At 49.9% G+C, this 20,275-nt stretch overlaps 1 protein-coding gene across 1 annotated transcript in view; it reads left to right on the forward strand.

The window, feature by feature from the left end:
- The window catches only part of sema5ba (sema domain, seven thrombospondin repeats (type 1 and type 1-like), transmembrane domain (TM) and short cytoplasmic domain, (semaphorin) 5Ba), a gene marked incomplete at its 5' end in the record, with an annotated part of 37,786 nt that extends 20,573 nt beyond the window's left edge, over positions 1-17,213 (forward strand). Inside the window, 11 exons of the mRNA XM_062456947.1 lie at positions 5,154-5,271; positions 5,608-5,789; positions 6,337-6,480; positions 6,590-6,737; positions 6,854-7,079; positions 7,543-7,755; positions 9,194-9,364; positions 11,373-11,510; positions 12,482-12,526; positions 13,030-13,235; positions 14,278-17,213. Of these exons, the coding sequence (XP_062312931.1) occupies positions 5,154-5,271; positions 5,608-5,789; positions 6,337-6,480; positions 6,590-6,737; positions 6,854-7,079; positions 7,543-7,755; positions 9,194-9,364; positions 11,373-11,510; positions 12,482-12,526; positions 13,030-13,235; positions 14,278-14,454 (1,768 nt within the window). The remainder of the gene's footprint in view (positions 1-5,153; positions 5,272-5,607; positions 5,790-6,336; positions 6,481-6,589; positions 6,738-6,853; positions 7,080-7,542; positions 7,756-9,193; positions 9,365-11,372; positions 11,511-12,481; positions 12,527-13,029; positions 13,236-14,277) is intronic.
- Positions 17,214-20,275: the final 3,062 nt, after the last annotated feature.

Consider the following 20,275-nt stretch of genomic DNA (forward strand, 5'->3'; position numbering starts at 1 on the left):
AGTCAGCTTGCTTTCTCTGAACCCTCTCACACAGACGCGCACGCGCACGGGCAGGCACAGCTCGTTTGCACCAAAGTCGGCGAGTGCTGAGGGAGGTGTGGGTGAGATGTGAGAGAGGGAGTGGGAGCAAAAGGTAGCCGGCGTAGCGGGCCCCTATTTAAAACACAGTGGGGTGGAATAAATCATACCAGACTTCAAGGGCACAACGGGGAAGGAGTGTACCCTAATCCTGCCTTGCGATTCCTATGAGCCTGGCAGGCTGCCTGGCTCACCGGCATTGGCCAACACGCTTGGGTGAGCCAAGCGGCTCTGTAGATAGGACAGCTGACCAGCTGTCAATCAAGGTGTGATGTTTGGACCGCAGCTCGGGGCACTACAGCAAACATTTCGAGACGCTTCACCTGGGAAGCAGGACAATCCGAGAATGAATAGCCGACTGCATGTGCATGGGACATAGAGCTCAATTCCTTTTGACTCGTGGGCAATGGCATACCGAAAGAGGTCGACTCGGGATCATCTATTCCCTCATGCACGTGGATGCACGTCGCCATTATTGGACTCCAGCAGTCCTCTCTGCGTGCTATCCATCCAGTCCCTCACCTCTCGCTCCAGTGAAGCGGTGACCTGTGCAGGACCGGGTGTAGCCACACAATGCTGGGATTGTCTTTCCCGTGTGTGTGGCCCAGCCATTCGCGCAGTTCTTCAGACGTGTCGGGGCTGCGCTCTTTCATGTACACGTCCCTCAAGCTCGTGGGAGAACAATGCTTCGTTTTATACGGTCTAGTCGTGTGGAGCTGTGGCAGGGGGGGGGGTCGTGTCATGATTTATTTTTCCGGGCCAGAGTGGTACGCTTGTGCTTCAGGGACAGGCAGAGCTTCCAGGAGAAATGGACCCGGTGCCAGGCGGATTGTGAATAGCTCGACTGTACTGTGTGTTTAGCCGGAGATATATCTGACAGCCCCCTGTCTGTCTCCTTCTTCGCCCACGCCTTCGCTAAGAATGCGCAAATGCTGAGGGAACAGCAGTACCGGACACCTCATTGGTTTAAGTGCATCTGACGGCGTGTCAATCCGCTCGGCTGTGGGTCCATGTTGGCTTCCACGCCACCCGGACACGACGGAACCCAGTTACTGTGGCGACCGGAAACAGTCTAGCCGACGTAGTCGACACTAATGTGTTCATTAGAAACACAACGCTTTCACATGGTGCTGTTTAGGCTCAGAATTAGAGCTAAGTGCTGTAGCTACTGTCGGCACAGCGTAGGTGGTGTTTGTGTGTGTGTGTTTGTCCTCTATTTGTGATAATTACAATGGCCTGACCAATGACCACCTCCAACCGACTGCAGCACCCCAACTTCGTCATAAGTGCAGTGATTAATTCAGCTCAGGCCGCAGTGGTTTTGGCTGCAGTAGCTATGCTGGCTAAGCTGCAACATTAGTGTTCCCTAGGCTTTCACCGAGGCAAGAAGCTCCCTGCTGCCAAATGGAGAAATGGGAAATTACTTGGGAGTGTTTAATCATGGTAGTGCACCTCAAACACTCAGGCTGCCTCGCCACCACCAACTGGCCGACTCACCATCAGAGCAGGTTGCTTTGCCCTTCAAAGGATTTACAATAAGCTGTGTATGGGAGAGAGAGAGAGAGAGAGAGAGAGAGAGAGAGAGAGAGAGAGAGAGAGAGAGAGAGAGAGAGAGAGAGAGAGAGAGAGCTATAAAATGAAAAGGAAGAATGCAATCACAAAGTAAAACTATGTATGACTGGTGCAGAACAGTGGCTTCTAACAGACTCTACTGTATCTTTGGCAAAGCTTCAAAATATCGTATCATATATCAAATTACGTTTTTTTTTCTCTCACTCTGTTTGGCAGCCTTGGTCTCAGCATGGCTGAATTGAGCTTAACCCAGCTCTCCCAACCTCCACAGATGCTGACAAACTCAAACTTCTAACCGCTTCTGGCGAGCTTTGCGAAATGGACGGGCGTTAATGAGATGACACATACACTCTTTCTCCATGTCTCTGTCTATGTCTCTCTCTCTCCCTCTCTTTCTCCCACTCTCTCTTTTTCTCTCTCGCGCTCTCCCTCTCTCTCCTTCCTCAACTCTCATCAGGGTTGTGGAGCTGATTGGTGATGAATGCCCCCCCACCCCCCTCCCCTCCCCTTTTCCTCCTCTAGATCTGTAGTCATCAGTTACTAGGAGCGGGGCTAGGGGGCCGTGGCCATGGTTCTAACAGGGCTGGGAGTGCTCCGTGGGCATTCTCCTGGCAGGCTGCCAGTCCACGGCCTCTGGATGCCTCTGAACAGGCCTATCAGCAGGGCTCCTATGGGGCTAATTGGATCGTCAGCCCCGATTAGCGTGTAGCGCTGGAGGGATTTATCTGCACACAGATTTGTGATAAGGAACCCTCCCACCGAGGGCTGGACAGCCAACCCAGCACGTCTGGATGGAAGCCCCAGGGACGAGCGCTCTCCTGTGGGAGAAGGACGGCTCCCACGAGCCTGTCCCTGGCCGCCTGGAGCCTGTGCTCACAAAGCAGGCAGGGAGGAGTCGAAAACATCCCGAGGGAGTTCTGTATGTGACCCGTCTGTGTTTTGCGTCGTACAGCCGTTTCTAAAAGAGAATATGTCGACGTCATCCAACATGTAAACTACATGTCACTAACACAGGAACACGGTGATCTCCGGTCCCTATCAAAATATACAGGACACCAAAGCTTGCCCAGTTTACAATTATTAAGTCATGATTTGCAGTTAACGACGGTGATAGCTGTTGTTTTTATGCGCTCTTTTTTTAAAGGGCCTGTAAATAGGCACCAGTTTTACGGCTCTCACCATCCCTTTAAACTGTCCATTAAGCCTCCATGGTGACTGCGCTAGATTTATCACACCCTCCCTGTCACCAGGACCGGTTGTTTTATGGTTGGTGTGTTTTGACGCTCTGCGCTGTTTAAAATTTAACAGTCCAGGCTTTGTGGTGTCTCTGTTTTGATATAGTGTACCACCAGTGAAGCAGGGTGTTGAATTAAATATCAGACGGCTCTGTGTCAAAGCCCTGCATGCTCACAGACACACACACATAGACTGACATAGAACCCACCTTCCTCTCTCAAGGCAGGAAGAGCCACCTGCTCCAACCCTCAGCTTTATATCTGAGTCACCGGCTCGTCTGTTGTGGCTCCCTCGCCTACTTGGACAACAGTCTGTGTGGAGAAAGCATAGCACAGAGCGGGAAGAGGGGATAGCTTAGAGCTCAGGCTGGCTATTTCTGCAGAGTAGGAGAGGAGGTGAGAAAGGAGGAGAGGTCAGAGGAGAGCTAAACAGCTACGGCTCTCCCTCTCTCCCGCAGTGTAAATCCTCCCCTCTAATGGATTATGGACTCCTCACTGCAGAGAGAGAGAGAGAGCGAGGGAGAGAGAGAGAGAGAGAGAGAGAGAGAGAGAGAGAGAGAGAGAGAGAGAGAGAGAGAGAGAGAAAAGGATAGAAAGAGAGAGAGAGATAAATGGGGAGAGGGAGACAGAGGGAGAGAGAGAGAGGGAGAGAGAGAGAGAGAGAGAGAGAGAGAGAGAGAGAGAGAGAGAGAGAGAGAGAGAGAGAGAGAGAGAGAGAGAGAGAGAGAGAGAGAGAGAGAGACAGACAGACAGAGGGAGAGAGAGAAAGAGGGAGAGAGAGAGAGAAAGAGGGAGAGAGAGAGAGGGAGAGAAAGAGGAACAAACCCTCCAATGACACCTTCTATCTAAGGTGTTCCTGTTAGGGTGGCAGTGCAGATTTGGGAGCTGGCATGGGTTCGGAGCAACAGACGGGACTGTTGGCATGCCCCGCAGCAGTGCTTCAGTGGGGGTCTGGGGTGGGGAGGGGGGACTCTCCGGTAATGCTCGTCCTCCGTTACGCCTGCGGACAATCTGACAACTCAGCATTCCCTTCCAAGCTGCTGCATTTTGTTGGTCTTAAGAGCTTACATGGGCGGCTGGCTCCTGGCTGCCCCGTCAGTTCATGGCATTGGATTTCACCACTGTAATTAATGAGATCTGGACCAATTCAACGCTAAACGGATTTGTCTCCCAGGTCAGCGCTCCAGGGCCCAGCCTCTTGGCCAGTTGTAACTTGGGGTAATTGGGCTTTAGACCTGCTCCAAATCTCCCCTTCTTCCTTGATATGCACAACATGCCTGCCTCTAATTGTGTTTGTGTGCGTTAGACTCGACTTGTCATAATCTCTTGGTCAACAGAGATGCTGTGCAGCCCATGGGGTTGCAGCTGCAGGGAGGCTGGGAACTCAAGTCACACAGCGGGGCTTCAATGAGACCAAGGCCTGCAGCCAGGCCTCCTGGGGATACGCTGAGGTCCAGGGAGCGAGCTGGAGGTCGTCGTAAAGCGGTGTTTTTTTTTTTCACCCCTCTGCACCAGCTGTTCTCAGCTCCCCCCTCCAGCATTCAGCAGCCTGGTCTACCTCTCTCTCTCCGTCATCCGTCTTTCCTTGCAGACCCCACGCGCAGCGGCGGGACTTGGCGCCATCCGCTAGATCGACACAGTGTGTTTCCTCAAGCCCGTAGCTGGAACGCCGGCGGACACACACAAATAAAGCAGCCTTGCCGCTGCCAGGAAAACCCTGTCCTCTCCACCTCCCCTCCCCTTGAAGCAACAGGGACGGAGGGGAGCGTCCCACACTGTGGCTGCCTGGCCGCTCACGTCAGCTCCCATCGCTTTGCTTCGTCATTAACCGGCTTTAGATTGAATTACTCCTCATTAAGCCCCTGTTTTACTGGGAGCTCGCAGATATTTAATTGCTGTTTGGTTTCTCTGCCTTGCAGGACGGGGGTTGTGGGCGGGGGGGGGGGGGGAGGCAATGAGTGACTGTGTGTGTGGAAGCGAGGAGGGTGGGGGTGGGGGGAAGGGGATTATGGGCTGATTTGTTTACCTTCCATTGGCACTTTGTAGTTCTGGAGTCACAGGGGTTTGTGTCTGGAGCGAGCCTGACTTTATTTAAACACGAGTTAAGCCTTCGTGCGGCCTGGCGGGGCACTGCTGTGGGTCTCGCACAGGCATGTTTTCGTGTTTGCTATTTCAGCTGAGCGGCCGTCGGCACTCTCTTATCTCTCTCTTTCCTCCTTCCCCCTTCTCACACTCACTTCCACCTCCCCTCTGTCCTGCCCGCTGAAGGCTATGTTTGGAGGCGCGGGACCCCTACTGTGGCTGGGACGGCCAGCAGAGGCGCTGCACCACCCTGGAGGACAGCTCCAACATGAGCCAGTGGAGCCAGAACGTCACCGTGTGCCCGGTGGGTGACAGCATTGGACGCCGGTCTCATCTACTTGCCTGTCACTGGGACTCAACATCCCAGAAGCCCCTGGGCCCATGGTCCCCTTGTCACGGCAGGGTGACACCCTGAGACAGGCTCCTCTGGGCACTGGGAGTCTAGTCAGGGAGAGTGATTAATGATACCCGGTCTGTTTTAGTCTCTTGCTGGAGTCAGATTTAATACCCTCTTAAACTATATTGGGGTTACCATTCCCCAAATAATCTAACTCAGAGACACCTTAAAGAGAAGAGGGAAGTGATGTCATCAAATGCAATGTGGTCCCTCTGCCTCACTTCCACCTGTTCTGGTTCTCAGTTGCGGAACCAGACCACCAATGGAGGCTTTGGCGCCTGGGCGGCGTGGCAACCATGCAGCAACGACGACGGCGACGGCACCAGCTCCTGCCTGTGCCGCTCCAGGACATGCGACAACCCGCATCCTCGCTGCGGGGGGCGGAGCTGCGACGGCGCCACCATTGAAGTGTCCAACTGCTCCAGGTAGCATCCAATCCCCAGCCTGGCCAGGGAACGCCACAGAGGGTTCGGATTAGCATTCTGATCAGATAAGCGAGTAGAACAGAGCCGGAGGGGATTGATGAAAGAGTGTAGGTGACTTCCAAGTTCCCCCTCCAAGTTCCTGTCTGTGTCTGGGAGAATTAGCCAATCACTGTTATGGAGAACGGCTTCAGCACAAAGAACTGAAGCCTTTGCTTTCACGCTCCGTCCGAATAGCTGTGCCAGATTCAATCCAAGGCGCTGAAATTGAATTGTGCTTTTGTTGGAAGTGGCAATTAAAATGATGAGACGTGCGAGCCGGTAGCAAAGCACTTAGCAAAATGAAGGAATGTGTTTCTATGTCAAATTAAGCTCCGTGGAAGTGGTTTCATTCTCGGAATCACAAATGAGAGCTATGATCAGAAAATTATTAAGTTATTAAAGTGAAAAAAAAAAAAGAAAAAAAAAAGCCCATGACCAGAATGCAACAGTTTCAACTCAGACTTATTTGGGCTAATCCACACGCTCACAAACGTTTGTCTCTGGTTAGAAACGGAGGCTGGACTCCCTGGTCGTCATGGGGACAGTGCAGCACCACCTGTGGGACCGGGTTTGAGATGCGCCAGCGATCCTGCAACAACCCCTCCCCCCGCCACGGGGGGCGCGTGTGCGTGGGCCCCGCCAGGGACGAGCGGTAAGAGGAGATGACACGGTTGCGTTTTCACCGCAACGTCTTAAAGGGATATTCCCATCCCCGGATTCCATACAACTCCAGCGTGTGACTAAACGTCCCCTCTGTGCAGGTTCTGTAACGAGGGCGTGGCGTGTCCACAGCCCATCTTCTGGTCCCCCTGGGGGTCCTGGACCAAGTGCAGCGCTGAGTGTGGAGGAGGAGTCCACTCCAGGGTCCGCACCTGCGAGAACGGCAACAGCTGCCCAGGCTGTGCACTGGTACGAGACACACACACACACGAAAAAACACACGCTTTCTTTCCAAACGCTTCGTCAATGTGTCTTTGACATAAGGACGACTTGAACACGTCTTCATTTGTATCCGTGCTCCGCAGGAGTACAAGGCCTGTAACCTGGAGGCGTGTCCGGAGGTGAAGAGGAACACGCCATGGACGCCCTGGATGCCCGTCAACATGACGCAGGGCGGGGCACGCCAGGAGCAGAGGATACGCTACATGTGCCGCGCCCAGCTGTCCGACCCGCACGAGCTGCAGATCGGGCGGCGCAAGGTGGAGACCCGCTTCTGCCCCAACGATGGCACCGCCACCTGTGAGACTGACAGTGAGTGGCTGTCTTTTCTGTCTGTCTGTCTGTAGGACTGGAACAACAGTAATTGAATCATTGAATTGTAATTGGATTTATTTCCCGAATTGATTGGGTTATAACTGATTCCTGCTCGGTCCCTCTACCACCAATCAATACTCCTTCTGACCATTAAAAACATTGTGGGATATCGGCTGTAAAAAGCCTATGTTGGCATCCTGCTGTGTGCGGGTGGGGGGGGGAGAAGGGGGGTAAGGGGGGGAGGAGGGGGGTGGGGGGGGGTGACAGACTGAAGCAAACCTGTTAGTCCTGTGGCTATAGCAGGTGGAGTCCAGGTGACAGACCAGGGTCACGCTCTGAATCGATTACCTGTAGCCTTCTGTCAGCAGACTGGCTGGCTGGAGGCTGGATCACTGGCACATACAGTCTGTTCTGTTGACACAGTGGGAGGTTGCAAAAACACATTCATTAACTCTTTCAGCTCTGGTGGAAGACCTACTGAAGACACCTGTCGTACGAGTGGCTGGATCAGGCTGGTCGTCGTGGGAGACCTGGTCTGCCTGCTCCCAGGACTGCGCCAAGGGCTACCGCACCCGAAAGCGGACCTGTGCCACCCTGGAGGGCAAGAGTGCCCCCATAGCCTGCAGGGGCACTCCTGTCGAGTACCAGGACTGTAACACCCAGGCTTGTAAAGGTGAGGAGAAGATCCACACAACCGCGCACACACACACACACACCAACATTCCTGTTTACGCGCGTACACACGCCATGTAAAAAAAAATAACCCTAGTTAGCAGAACACACACGGGTTCACCCCTGCCCACCCCCTAAGGGGAGCCCTGTGCTGATCCAGTGAAGTTATGCTGAGTGGATCATTAGGTTCATTAGCCAATAGCTACAACCCTGTGAGGCCTGTTAGAGGCCGAGTCCAGCATTTAAAGTATCTCCTCGTGCCATCATCAGCGGGCCTTGCTATGGCCAAAGGGTAGCAAAGTGCTCAGCAAGCCTCCCGCCACTTAGGTACACAAGGGGGCGACCAGCAGTAATTCTGAGGTTCAGTATTATCTCTGACGAAGCCTCGGCATGCGTTTGGAACACAGGCGGGCACGTACAGTATGTTTTATGACAAAATGATTGTAATTGCCAGATGAGTACCGGTCGGTCGTTTTCTGAAGATTGTGCTTTCGCTAAAGCTTAGAGGAGACCTTATACCAGCCTCTCTAAATAGCGGCAGGCGAGGTAACGTCGGTAATTCATATTAACGATGAGTGGGGATATACAGATGAGAGCTGACGTCGTTAATATAAGACAACCCCGGTGCTGTGTGGCTAGTTTCCCAGCTGTGCCTCCTCTTCCCCATATCAATAGCATCTCTCCTTCATTTCCACACACTTCCCCCTCATTAGTAACACCTAGCGACTCTGTCGGGTCTCTCTGACATGTTACTTATTCATGGGGCAGACAGAGAGATGGATAGAGAGAGACGGTGTTGGAGCGAGCGAGAGAGGGAGCGAGGGAGATGGACAGAATAAGAGGGTGTCAAGGGGAGGTAGGAATAAGAGATGCTGTACAATAATGGATAGCAGTTGATCGGAGGATAAAGTATGATTTTGAGATTAAGGTGTAGGGTCATGGAGAGATTATTTAGAAATACAAGAAAAAGGGGAGGGGGCCGAGAGACAGGATGCCCACTAACTGCCAGTCGGACTTTTCCTTTTCTTATCTCTTGTCCAGGTTTCTGTCCACTGCATGTTTTCACCAGTTTCCTGTTTACAATATTCTGTCCATTTATCCATTTCCTTCACACTGTGTCCTTCCTACTGAAGCCAGAGTCCATTCAGGCAGAGTGGTCTTAGTCAGACCAGAGCCATAGAGAGAATTCTCTCTATAGCTCGGAGTCCGATGGGCCACAGCACAGCAGTCACAGCCCAGTTTCCTCAGTTCACGCCAGCCTAATCCAACGCAGTAAAGGGAGTTTGTGAATCAGACGGACACTGGCAGAAAGCCCCCTCCTATCGTCAGTCAGTAAACTAGTCAGTCAGACAGTCACTGAGGCAGTTAATCAGCCAGTCAATCACTCATTCACAGGAGCATGGAGTCACTGTGTGTGTGTGTGTGTGTGTGTGTTCCAGTGAGTGGTGCCTGGTCGTGCTGGTCGTCATGGTCCCAGTGTTCAGTGGCGTGCGGGGGAGGACACTACCAGAGAACGCGCTCCTGTAACAACCCCAGCTCCGCCCCCGGGGGAGACATCTGCATCGGCCTACACACCGAAGAGGCACTGTGTAACACACACACCTGCGACGGTAAGCATGGCGTGTGGACACCCACGCACACTCTCTCCATTCTGTAATGGGTCACGGCTGTGGCATCCGTATCACAGTCTCATTCGTAGCCAGTTACTTAGCCAGTTGGGCCTGGGCCTCCCAATGTCTGGAGGCCGGGGTCAAGGCAGGGCGTGAGGCCGGGAGTAAAGCCGGGAGAAAGGCTGGGCATGACCATGGGGCCCAGGCTGGGAGTGAGGCCTGGGGCCAAGAGGCTAATAGACAACTATGTACCACAGCAATGTCCCCTGTAGCCCAGCAGTGTGTGTTGCTAGGAGGATGATGAGCTGTGATATGTATAACAAGGACCTCTGTGCGTCCTCGCTCTGTCTGGATCCACTCCCTGCAGGACACTGAAATATGGATGAGGCAGCTAATCCAGGGCTGCTTGGAAAATGCCAGCGTTCCTACAGAAGCCCTTATTAAACTTTAATGCATGCCACACTTTCATCCCACATGGTTTTGTTGTATATGATGTGGAATCAATTCTTTATTTCTTAGAATACCATATCCAGGTTAATATTTCTCCTTTGTTGTGAGGGTGTGTGTGCAGCAATAATGCGTGCCTGTGTGTGTGTAACGGCATAAAAAAACAAACCAGTGTCAGGGAGGTTTCCAGGTTTCTCAACTGTCATTCATTGTGAATGAAATAAGCTGTCTTTCACTGGGACAGGAGGAGTTTGCCTCACCGGTAATTACAAACCTGAGAAAATGGAATTCTGTCTTCTACCTCCTCCATAGAAAGGAGGCTAATCAGCCTGTTATATCAGGTTAATGTTTTCCTTATTTGACATTGGCGAACAAATCCTGCGTGTATGAGGATGGAACGCCTGCCATGCTAATGACTTGGCCCTCCTTTCTGTCTACTGCTGATGGGATTATTGACAGGCAGGGCACTGGCCATCTATTCGGGACCTCCCCCTCTTCCTACCTGTCTAACCCTCTACATCAGTAATTAGACCAAGGCCTCCTCTCTGTCACTCATTCTCAGGCCTACACAGCATCAGATGGCCCTGTCAGAAAACAGTTTGATTAAAGAGTCCTCTGGAATACAGGAGAGCATAAAGGACCATTCAGGCTGCATACTAATCGAAATGCCTCTGTTTTGGGTCATGTAGTTGTGGAATAAAGTCCTTCGAACAGTTTGACAGAAGGTCACAGGATAGTGTTTGAATGATGGAAACACAAATGAATCAAATATTTCAATTCGCAACTTCTTAAACAGTAGTGATTTCACACTTTCACACAGTGGGAGTGTGTCATGTGTGTGCTTGCATGTGTGTGTGCGCATGCGTGTGTGTGTGTGGTTTCTAGATGTCCATAGGGGAGGGGAGCACATGGAACAGGGGAAGCAGCCAGTCTTTGAGTGGCTGACAGATAGGAGAGGTAAATACATGCAGGGCTTCCGAGTCCTCTACCCTTTTTCCCCTACCCTTTAACTCAAAGGCCAGCACGTTATCACGATTGCCTTCAAGGAATCCAAAGGGAAGTATTGGCATCAGAACCAGTGTCTTTGAAGGCAGACGTCCGAGTGCTCACTTTGGAAAGCAGATGTGAAGACCGCTGGGAAGAGGGCTTTTCTGTTTACAGCTCAGACGCCTGCAGGTAAACATGGCTAATGCTTTGCTCTGGAGACAAACATCTCCACTATGTGCTAAACAAACCGGGGGGACTTTGTTTTTCCTCTCTCACTGCTGTTTATCTCACAAACATGTCGGTGTGTTTTTTTGGGGGTCTGGCTATGATTGTTTGTGGCTGCCGGCTTGGTTTAGTAGATGTGCTTGGGTGGGCGAGCGAGGCTCCAATCGAGGGGAAGAACTTTTTTGCCTTTGCCTGCCCTACGCTAACCCAACTCTGTTTTTTCCTCTGCGTTTGTTTGTTTGTGTGTGTGCGCATGTGTGTGTCCCTGTATTTACGTTGGGGTGTCTGTGTATATACGTGTATATATACGTGTGTGTGTGTTTGTGTGTTTGTGTGTGTGTGTGTGTAGGCGGCTGGATGGCCTGGTCTCTGTGGTCTGCCTGCGACGATGCCGGGCTGCAAATGCGTAGCCGGCTCTGCGGCGCTCAAGGTTCTACCCCCTGCGTAGGCAACAGCACAGAGCACAGGGACTGCAACGAGATCCCAGGTGAGTTAGCAAGACGCACACAGACCTTCGTCCTCTGCGGCAACAACACCATCATCATCATCAACACCATCGCTATAAAGGTCGTCAACACCATCATCATCATCGGCGTCGTGATCACCTCCATCGTTCTTTTTTCGAAGACACGATGCGATTACCGTCCCACATGCGCGGCAACAAGCCTTCCCCGCAGGTGTCATTCCCCCCCTATCCCTTACCTTATCCCTGTTTAAACACAATTAGGATCTAAACTCTGCATCAGCCACCTCCCTAGACTCGCCCTGACCAGTCCGTGTATCTTCATTAATGATAGTGAGATCTCAGCCAGGTACTAGCCTGCCCACTACTTGACTGTTTGTCAAAGCAGGACTTTGCACTTGTTCCTGGATGGATCACGCCGAGCCTGCCAGGCCTTCCGTAGGCACACCTGAATACCAAGTGGATCAAGGCCTCGCAATTAATATTAATGGGATGCCACCAAGTCTACTTTCAGTCCCATTTTGAGCGAGGTGATAGGAATCTTGAGGTCGCTGGTATGGTGATGGGGTTGTGGTGAAAAAAGTGTAGCTAAATTAATCAGTGGATGGTTTTCGTCTCAATTGAAACCTCTCTCCTACCCCTACCCCCTGCCCTCCTTCTGAATTAGCAGTGAACAGACGTGTTTCAACTTCCAATCATAGTCCTCTCTTGTAATTGCTTGTAGAGTGTCTTAACTTCTCTTGTGATGGCTCAGTAAGAAATAATGGAAAAATAAGTACACATAGGCCTAATTGTGAAATTATGAAAGCATCATTTTCTTTTCCTTTGACGCGTCTTATTAACATTCTCATACAACTTTTATATTCATGATTTGGTTTTTCATCATGCAGTTCAGGCTACAGCTTGAAGACCATTGATTGTTGATAGATGTGTTGGTTCTGGGGTGTTTGATGGCATTTCAATGGCGTTTCTCTGTGTGTTCTTTTCCTGTGCAGTAATTCTCCCTGCGTCTGGCTTTGATAAGGACCAGCACTGCGGAGGTAAGTGGATTAACTACCGCCTATGCCCACCCACCCACCCCCAATGTGTGTGTGTGGGTGTGTGTGTGTGTGTGTGTGTGATCGAATGCATGTGTGTCTGTGTGTGTTTGCTCACTCAATAGCATGCTTTCATCCAAAAGGCATCGGTTTGTAACAGAGATACTTGTGTGTCTCTTTTTAATCTCACTGGGGGGTTGGATATAAAGGGGATGAGCTCATTGGGAAAGGTGCCATCATGCCCAGGCTGAAGTAATGCCGTAGAAATTCTGTCCAGCACAGCCCTGTGAACCCATCATCACATATGAAAGAGAATATGCATGAGAGGCCCTGGTGATTTAGCAGGGTGTCGAAGCTACCTTTGGGGCTGAAACATCCAGTCGGTCTTCATTTTACTTCAGTTGATGCGGTTCAAAAAGCGACTGCCTCTTTTAAGTAGAACTGCCTCAGAGTGTTAGACAGCCTCTGGACTGTGACTGACTGCGGCCATTGACCTGTTTTCCCAGCATTCACCTCTCTCCACTTGATTGCCACTGGGGTGTCCTGTTTCCTGGGTGCGGGACTACTGTCCTTCCTGGTGTACGTGTACTGCCAGCGCGTCCACAAGCCCTCGCAGGAGTCTGCCGTGATCCACCCCACCACCCCCAACCACCTAAACTACAAGGGGAACACCACACCAAAGAATGAGAAATACACCCCCATGGAGTTCAAGGTACACAGCCAATGGCCACACATGCAAACCCATGCTGTACACATAAAGATTAAAACAGCCTTTTTCTAAAACGGGTGTTTCCTCACAGAAGGAAGCCCGATTAGACTGACAGGCTGTCAGCCTCCGGCTGAGTGACTGATGGGCTGTTGTAACTGGATGGAAAGGGCATGGAGACTGGGAGGCTGCAGGCTGGAAAGCAGGGGCTGGGGCTCGTGACAAAACAGATAGCAATGCTTGACTTGGGCCGGAACTGGCTGGAATGGCGTTTCGGTACTTCTAAATGTAGGCACACAGCGTTCCGTTTTCTTTGTTTGTTTTTTTTTACACAAAAGAGCATTCGTTTCATGTGACTGTTCCATTAAAGTAGACTATCTTTATGACCACATACATTTTGATGAAACTAGTCGAATGTGCGATTTGTCAGTCCCTGCACTTATTTGATCCCAGGTCAAGGGCTGATATACGGTGTGCAGGAAAGAGGGAGGAAGGGAGGGAGGAGAAACAAAGGCAGGTGGGGAGGGAGGGATGACGTGGCGGTGAAGGGAAGAGGAAAGGAAGAGGCGACGTAAAGAACAGAGCCAGTGCTGTGACAGTGTTACTGTTCCCGTTGCCATCGGAAGAGGCTGAGAAGCTGCCGATCCCAGGCTGTGACAGTGTTTACTCAGCGCTGCTTAAGTGGCTCAGCTCCGCAGCTGCTCATAATGGGCCTTGTGCATTTCATTCATCCTGAAACCTGATTATGGAGCTCCTTCTGGGCTCCGGAAGCGACTCAATAAATGACATGCCTCCCATGAAGTGTAGCATCGTACCCATGGCTTGCGCATGCATGAAATTGAACGTGTTTTCATTTAAGGGGCGCTCTGTAAATGCCTGCATCTCACTTTTGTTCATTGATTGTTGTTGAAATGCACTAAATCAATTTGTTGCTCCACTTTATCTTGTTTATTGCACTGCGTCCCATTCGAGGCTCATGGTGGAACTCAAAAAGGGTATTTTTCCTCGGAATTTGCTCATGTTAACTGTGCACTCTCCCTTCCTTCAGACCTTGAACAAGAACAATCTCCTGCCAGACGAGAGGTCCAACTTCTATCCATCTCCTCTCCAGCAGACCAACGTGTACACCACCACCTACTACCCCACAGCCCTGGGAAAATACGACTACCGGCCGGACTCCTCCCCCTCCCCCTGCAGGACCTATAACAACAGCAACAACAGCTGAGACACACCCCCAGCCTAGCCCTCCCGCCCGACCCCAGCAGACAACCCATACACCATCCTCCTGGTGGCCCTCTTGTGACAGAACTGAGCTGAACCCCTCGATATGGACTCCTCTCCAGTCCACCCCCTCTCCCTTCCCCCATGAGCTCCTCTGCATGGCGGAATGTGTGTTCAAGGGGTCTACCTGGAGCATTCCCTTCTCACTCGGTATGGGTGGGTTTGGACAAAAATGCCTCCAGTCATGCCCATTTGCAAACAGAGCCAGGAGGGCTGTGGGATGGTTATGGACATCGTAGTGTCAGTACACGGTTTGCACTGTAGATATCTGAAGGGAAACTTTGACACTATAAGCTATTGGAGTTTAGCTTTTATTTTATTTTTATTTATTTTTTTGGGGGGGGGGGCGAAAACCCAACCGGAGAGACTGGCTTTAGGTGCAGATATCCAGAGTGAAGGTGAACTTCAGAAACACTCTGTTGGAGACCTGTCTCTGGTCGGCTTCCCTCTGTGTGTGTCCTCCCACACCAAGTCTCCCTCTGCATCCCCCTGATAAACACAAATCCCCTCATCAACAAAAGCAGTTACCAAGAACTACCAGCGCATATCATTGTGTCCTTCCTTCAGTGCGACAAAAAGAGAACCCAATTATGTCAGGAGATCAATATCAGTTCTTTTGTGCTTTGCCGTGGTGGAACAATGGATGCCCTCCCAGCTTGATTTCTGACAGGAGGAATTTCACCTCCAGCACCACCATCATGACTTGGCTATTTCTGGTGACATGGACATACAGTGGACCAGGTGACAAAGGGCCATGGATAATAGTCTGTGTGTGTGTGTGTGTGTGTGTGTGTGTGTGTGTGTGTGTGTGTGTGTGTGTGTGTGTGTGTGTGTGTGCGTGTGTGTAAGCTTGCAAGTGTTGCTTCTCTATCCGCCCTCGGGGGTCCCATACAGAGCATGGTGAAAGCCTCAGGCAGTGTTGCTACTGAGGGCCTCCCCTCCACAGCCCCCAAGGGCCTGGGAGAGCTGGGCTGCCTGGGGTGAACCACACACACTGTTCTGCTGGTGGACCACACTCTATATACTGTACAGCCTTGGGACTGCTGTGGTTGTCTGCATGCATGCAGCAGAGAGGGAGGACTTGGGCTCACATGCTTGTTTTGTTAAGGACCATAAAGACTCCTGGAAAGGATCTTGCCGTGAATCTCCAATGGATGCATTCTGCTGGAACACTGTTCCACTTAGCGGTCATATCAGATATGGTCAGTGGCAGAAATGAACTGCGTTTTATATATGATTACAAGGTAGAATATACTCGTAGTGTGACATTTGCTTTTGTAATGTTCTTTTTATAAAAAGGGAGGTAATTTGATGTAATTCTCAACCGAGCAGTAGTGTAGCAAAGGTTTTGATTCCGAAATAAAGGTTAGATGATTAACTTTCTCTGACAGTTTCAGATTACAAAATATTTTTTTTTTTCAGCAGCTTAGTAGCCAATAAAATTTGTTTTTAGAAACATTTAGAAAAAGAGACGACCGAACTACAAAATCAGAGTGTAGCGAAAATCTATTGTCCCTCTCTTTAACCATGCTTAATCATTCTTCGAATTACAGATCAATTCCATGTGTGAGAGCAGGCTTGTGTAACTGTCTGTACAGGTTTATGTACTGCGGGTTTGTATGTGTGACTGCTTGGTTGGCTTGCTTGTCAGTGAGTGCCTGTGTGCTTGAACGGGGAGGGGTATTTTGTACAATGTAAATGCTTTCTTACATATAAGAGGTCATGTAAAGGGGTATGTGCATTTTCTTTCTTCACATTATGACGGCCCTACTGTTGGTTCCACTGGTTTTCTATGTTCAATGTATGAGATGTTAATCAATGTAAGCTAATGGGGGCCTTCAACCCTCATGGGAAAAACACTATTTATAGTAAAGCTTGGTTTATAAAGGGCATTTCACATCTGAGCTACAGTCTATTTTATCATGCCTGTTCAATGAATGCTAATCCAGCAAACGCTTTTTTCAGTTCAGCAACGCACGAGAGCTCGACCTGTACATAGGAGAAAGCCTTCCGCAACTCATTAACCACGATAGTTAAAGGTTAGTATGATGTAAATGTTCATGTATATTGTATAGCTAACACTGTTTGTTTTAAAAGCCTTATAGTTGTAAGAGAAAAGCGCAGCAGCTAAGTACACACCAACCATGGGGTTTGTGACGGGACAGAGCTAATCCATGTGACTGGATGACTACTGAGAAACATCAGGCCTCGACACTCCTCCAGTGTTCTGCTTTACTGCAGTCTGTACAGCATTAAAACTGCACATGCGATATGTTATTTTAGATAATGTTGCACTTGTATTTCAAAGGACAAATCAGCCGCCAGCTGTAATTGAATGGCTCAAAACCAGAACCCTGACAAATGTTTAAGAAGCACTTCTGCAAATGTACATTCATCTCTCCTACTTTCTAATGTCCTTTGTGCCTGGCCTGGTCAGACTCTTGATTGGTTGCCCCCGAGTTGTCATGGTGTTGTATTGGACTCATCACGTCCTTGAGTCTTTTATGATTGGTCAGGCGTGCCGTCACATTGAGGAGCTCTGTCCCTTGTGAGGCTCGACGCCCCTCTATGCAACTTACCTGGTGGTACTGTTAGATCTGTCATGTAGACTGTAATCACTGCCTTTTAGACACTGTGAATTTTTTGGTACTCTATATTTTTGTATATTGTACATTATAAAGGATAATAAACCTTGATGCCAACACAAAATCGCTGTGTGATTGTCTTCCATTTACTGTTTCATTCTTTCTTGTTCAAGGTGGCCCACCTCTCTCTACGGCCAGGTTGTACTGGAGTGTAGTCCCTTGTGTGTCCACTGTAGCTGAGTTCAGCTCACAGGATAACATCCTGATGATACGGCATTTAATGAAAAAGGGTCCCAAACCTGTACATGCATGAAAGACAAAGGGCGGCTTCATCGGACTGCTGGTGTGTTTTTCTCTATCCCTCTACAAAGATTCAAAAGAGTCCAGAACCAGCTGAAATGTTTCAGTTGGATGAGGTCAAGACGAATGGGGAGTCCCAGCCAAGTAGTCAGGGCATGTTCACTTGAGTGCCCCATGGATCACTGGCAGTGCCAATGGCTAAGACACTCAGGCTTCATCATGTCATTTCAAGGAGAGGCATGCTGAACGAGGATGTTCCGTCCCATACCCCAGCGAACCGCAGCCACTTTGAATAAATGAAAGTGACCAGACAGTTCCTGCCATAACCGTAAAAGCTATCTGTCCTTTTTTTTGTTCAATTGTATTAGACAAACTGAAATGAGTGGGGACTGAAGAGGAGGGAGACCAGAGAGGGCATTCACCTGCTGTAAATGTAGGCCTGGACTGTACTGACACTACCATTACCCCTCATCAGAATAAACATGGACAGGGTACAATATGGTAAACCTCTGTACCCTGAACACATGAACCGATTTCAGAGCTGGTTCGAGTACTGCCCTGACTTCACTGTACCTTTCAATTATGGAGAGCGGCTCAGAGTGGCTGTATTGATGAACGCAGGGGAAGGCATCCATCACCAGGCGTGCAGATGGACACACTGGCACCGTGAGCTGGCTAGGAGCCATGAGGGAGAGGGGAGGGGAGGGGAGGAAAGAGGAGGAGAGGAAAGGGGAGGGGAGGGGAGAGGAGGGGAGGGAGGGGAGGGGAGAAAGTGACCCATGTCTGAGGCTGCCCAGACCTGCCCAGTTGAGCGGGCCCCACCAGAAGATGCAGAAGTTGCCCTTGACCGACCCCTCCTTTGTTTCCGTGTTAATAAACTCCCATTGGAGCTCCTCTTCCTCCTGTGTCAGCCTGGTCCCCCAGGCCTTGTCACTCCACTGGTGTTAATCACTCCACCTGAGTTTGGAGTACAATCAGTGTTTCAAGAAACTGTTGCTTGGAATCAGCCGGTTCTATTGATGTCGACTGATCGGCAATCTCTCAGTGGACCGTACATGTTTACACAGTGTTTTGATGTTTGAAAGCAAGGCGGCTGTTGATTGTTTTGATGCGCGGGTCCCAGAAGGGCGGCACAGAGACAGCGTGTTTCTACAGACAGGCAGATCACACACTTGATCACTGATGTCTGAGCCAGAGTTGTTTGTCCCTGTCTATAGCTCTGCGGGAAGTGGCGTTCTCTCTCTCTCTCTCTCTCTCTCTCTCTCTCTCTCTCTCTCTCTCTCTCTCTCTCTCTCTCTCTCTCTCTCTCTCTCTCTCCTCTCTCTCTCTTTCTTCTTCTCCTCTCTTTCTTTTTCTTTCTTTCTCTCGGTAGCAGATCTCTAAAAAGATGAAACTGGAATAGATTTATGTTTATGCCATTAATTCACTGGCTGACTTCTATTTGTACAGTGAAGCTTTGCCTGACAAACAGGGATTTGCTTTCGCATCAGAAATGCAATCAAAAGTAAGATTGTAAATCCCAGCAAAGTCTCACCTGATCCATTGATGTACTTCCTGTTCATCCTCAGCTGACTCCTGATTATTCATTGGAAAGACACATACAGTACATCCCCACGACTCATCAGGAGTACCACTGCAGATGGAAACAGCCATCCCAATCACAACTACAGCGCTGTGTACATCTCCAGTCCTCTCAGACCACCCAAGACCTATGTCTTTATCCTGGTGTATGTCATTCCAGCAGAGCTGAAGACCAGAGGTCACAGTCCACAGACAAGGTTCTCCCTCCCCCAGGTTGGCACGGTAACAGGAGGGGGAGGGTTAATACTGCTTGTTGTTAACGGGGGCTGACAGTGAATGATGGCGGGGAGGGGGAGAGGGGGCAGTGATGAAGGGGTCCACTCCTCTACAGCCCTTCTCTTTGACACAGGAGAAAGACCACACAGCAAATGATGCTAAATCACCACCTTCTGTACATTCCAACCCTACATAGCCGATCAGACCCGGGCCCAGTTTACACACGAAATATACGCACACCAGAATATTACAGACGCATTTTAGTAACTTGGGTTCATGCCTTGCTTGTTTTGGCGGTGATTGAATGCATTTGTGTTTTTATTTCATCTACTTAACCAGCTGACAGTGGCTATAAATGCTGACGTGCATTTAGCCAGCCAACCAGCTATATTGATGACAGGGGCTATCAACCAAACTGCTGATAACACAGAATTGTTGATGGGACACACACCTCAGAGAGGATGAGGACAGTTTGCTATCGTCTTGGTCCCTATTCTCCCCTGTGCCTCTCGCTTCATCCTTATTGTCCCCTACTGCCATATAGATTTCAAAGGATGGACTCCATTGTTGTTAGAGCTATTTTTCTAGACCTATTATTAGACCTTACCTGAATCCCAGAACATTAAGGTCTCATTGCACATGTACTATTAAGATGAAGTGGTGGAGTATTGTTCTAGCTGACCGATATTAAATGAACACTATCCATCCCCTTCTTCAGCTGATAAGCAGTGGGGGGTTGTATGTTTGCACACGTCTTCCTAATCAAATCCAGCTGTTTGGATCCATGGAGATTCTTCAGCTCTACATAGACGAGTCACCACGGTGTACTCCAGTAAACACACCCCGACACATTTTAAATTCAATCTCCGGGCTTGTTTGAGTGAAAAGCTTCTGGTCGCCTCTCTTCCTGTGGGAGTTTTAAAGCGCTCAAAACAAGATGGCAGAGTCATTTGCTGGCTTACTAGCATTGCAAAATGTGATGAAACTAAATCATTCATACAAAGCTGCGAGGCCCGTGTTTTGGAATATGCACCGCAAGCCATTTTAGGCCTCCACATATACATCTGAAAGTTGTAGATTTAT

The sequence above is a fragment of the Osmerus eperlanus genome, chromosome 3, assembly GCF_963692335.1.
Source record: "Osmerus eperlanus chromosome 3, fOsmEpe2.1, whole genome shotgun sequence".
NCBI classification, from domain to species: Eukaryota; Metazoa; Chordata; class Actinopteri; order Osmeriformes; family Osmeridae; genus Osmerus; species Osmerus eperlanus.